General features: G+C 19.7%; 1 protein-coding gene across 1 annotated transcript in view; it reads left to right on the forward strand.

The window, feature by feature from the left end:
* EMH_0022040 (uncharacterized protein) overlaps positions 1-39 on the forward strand; it is a gene marked incomplete at both ends in the record, with an annotated part of 2166 nt that extends 2127 nt beyond the window's left edge. Inside the window, one exon of the mRNA XM_013501873.1 lies at positions 1-39. Within this exon, the coding sequence (XP_013357327.1) occupies positions 1-39 (39 nt within the window).
* Between the last annotated feature and the right edge of the window lie 307 nt (positions 40-346).

The raw sequence follows: 346 nt of genomic DNA on the forward strand, positions 1-346 counted from the left end.
GTAAATAAAAATATTTATTTATTTATTTTGTTTTCTTGAATCCATTTACTTTGTTTGTGATAAACATAAACACAAATAAAAATAAATAAATAAATAAATAAATAAATAAATAAATAAATAAATAAATATATTTTTATTTGTTTTTTTATAAAGGAGAACAAAAGGAGTGGAGAATGCGTCTCCTCTGTTACTAAGAAACAGATTTACTTTCTAATAAACACAAATAAACAAGCAAATATATTTATTTATTTATTTTTTTTTTGTTTTTTTTTGTTTTTTTTTTATAAAGGAGAACAAAAGGAGTGGAGAATGCGTCTCCTCTGTTACTAAGAAACAGATTTACTTT

The sequence above is a fragment of the Eimeria mitis genome, genomic scaffold, assembly GCF_000499745.2.
Source record: "Eimeria mitis Houghton genomic scaffold, Emh_scaff777, whole genome shotgun sequence".
NCBI classification, from domain to species: Eukaryota; Apicomplexa; class Conoidasida; order Eucoccidiorida; family Eimeriidae; genus Eimeria; species Eimeria mitis.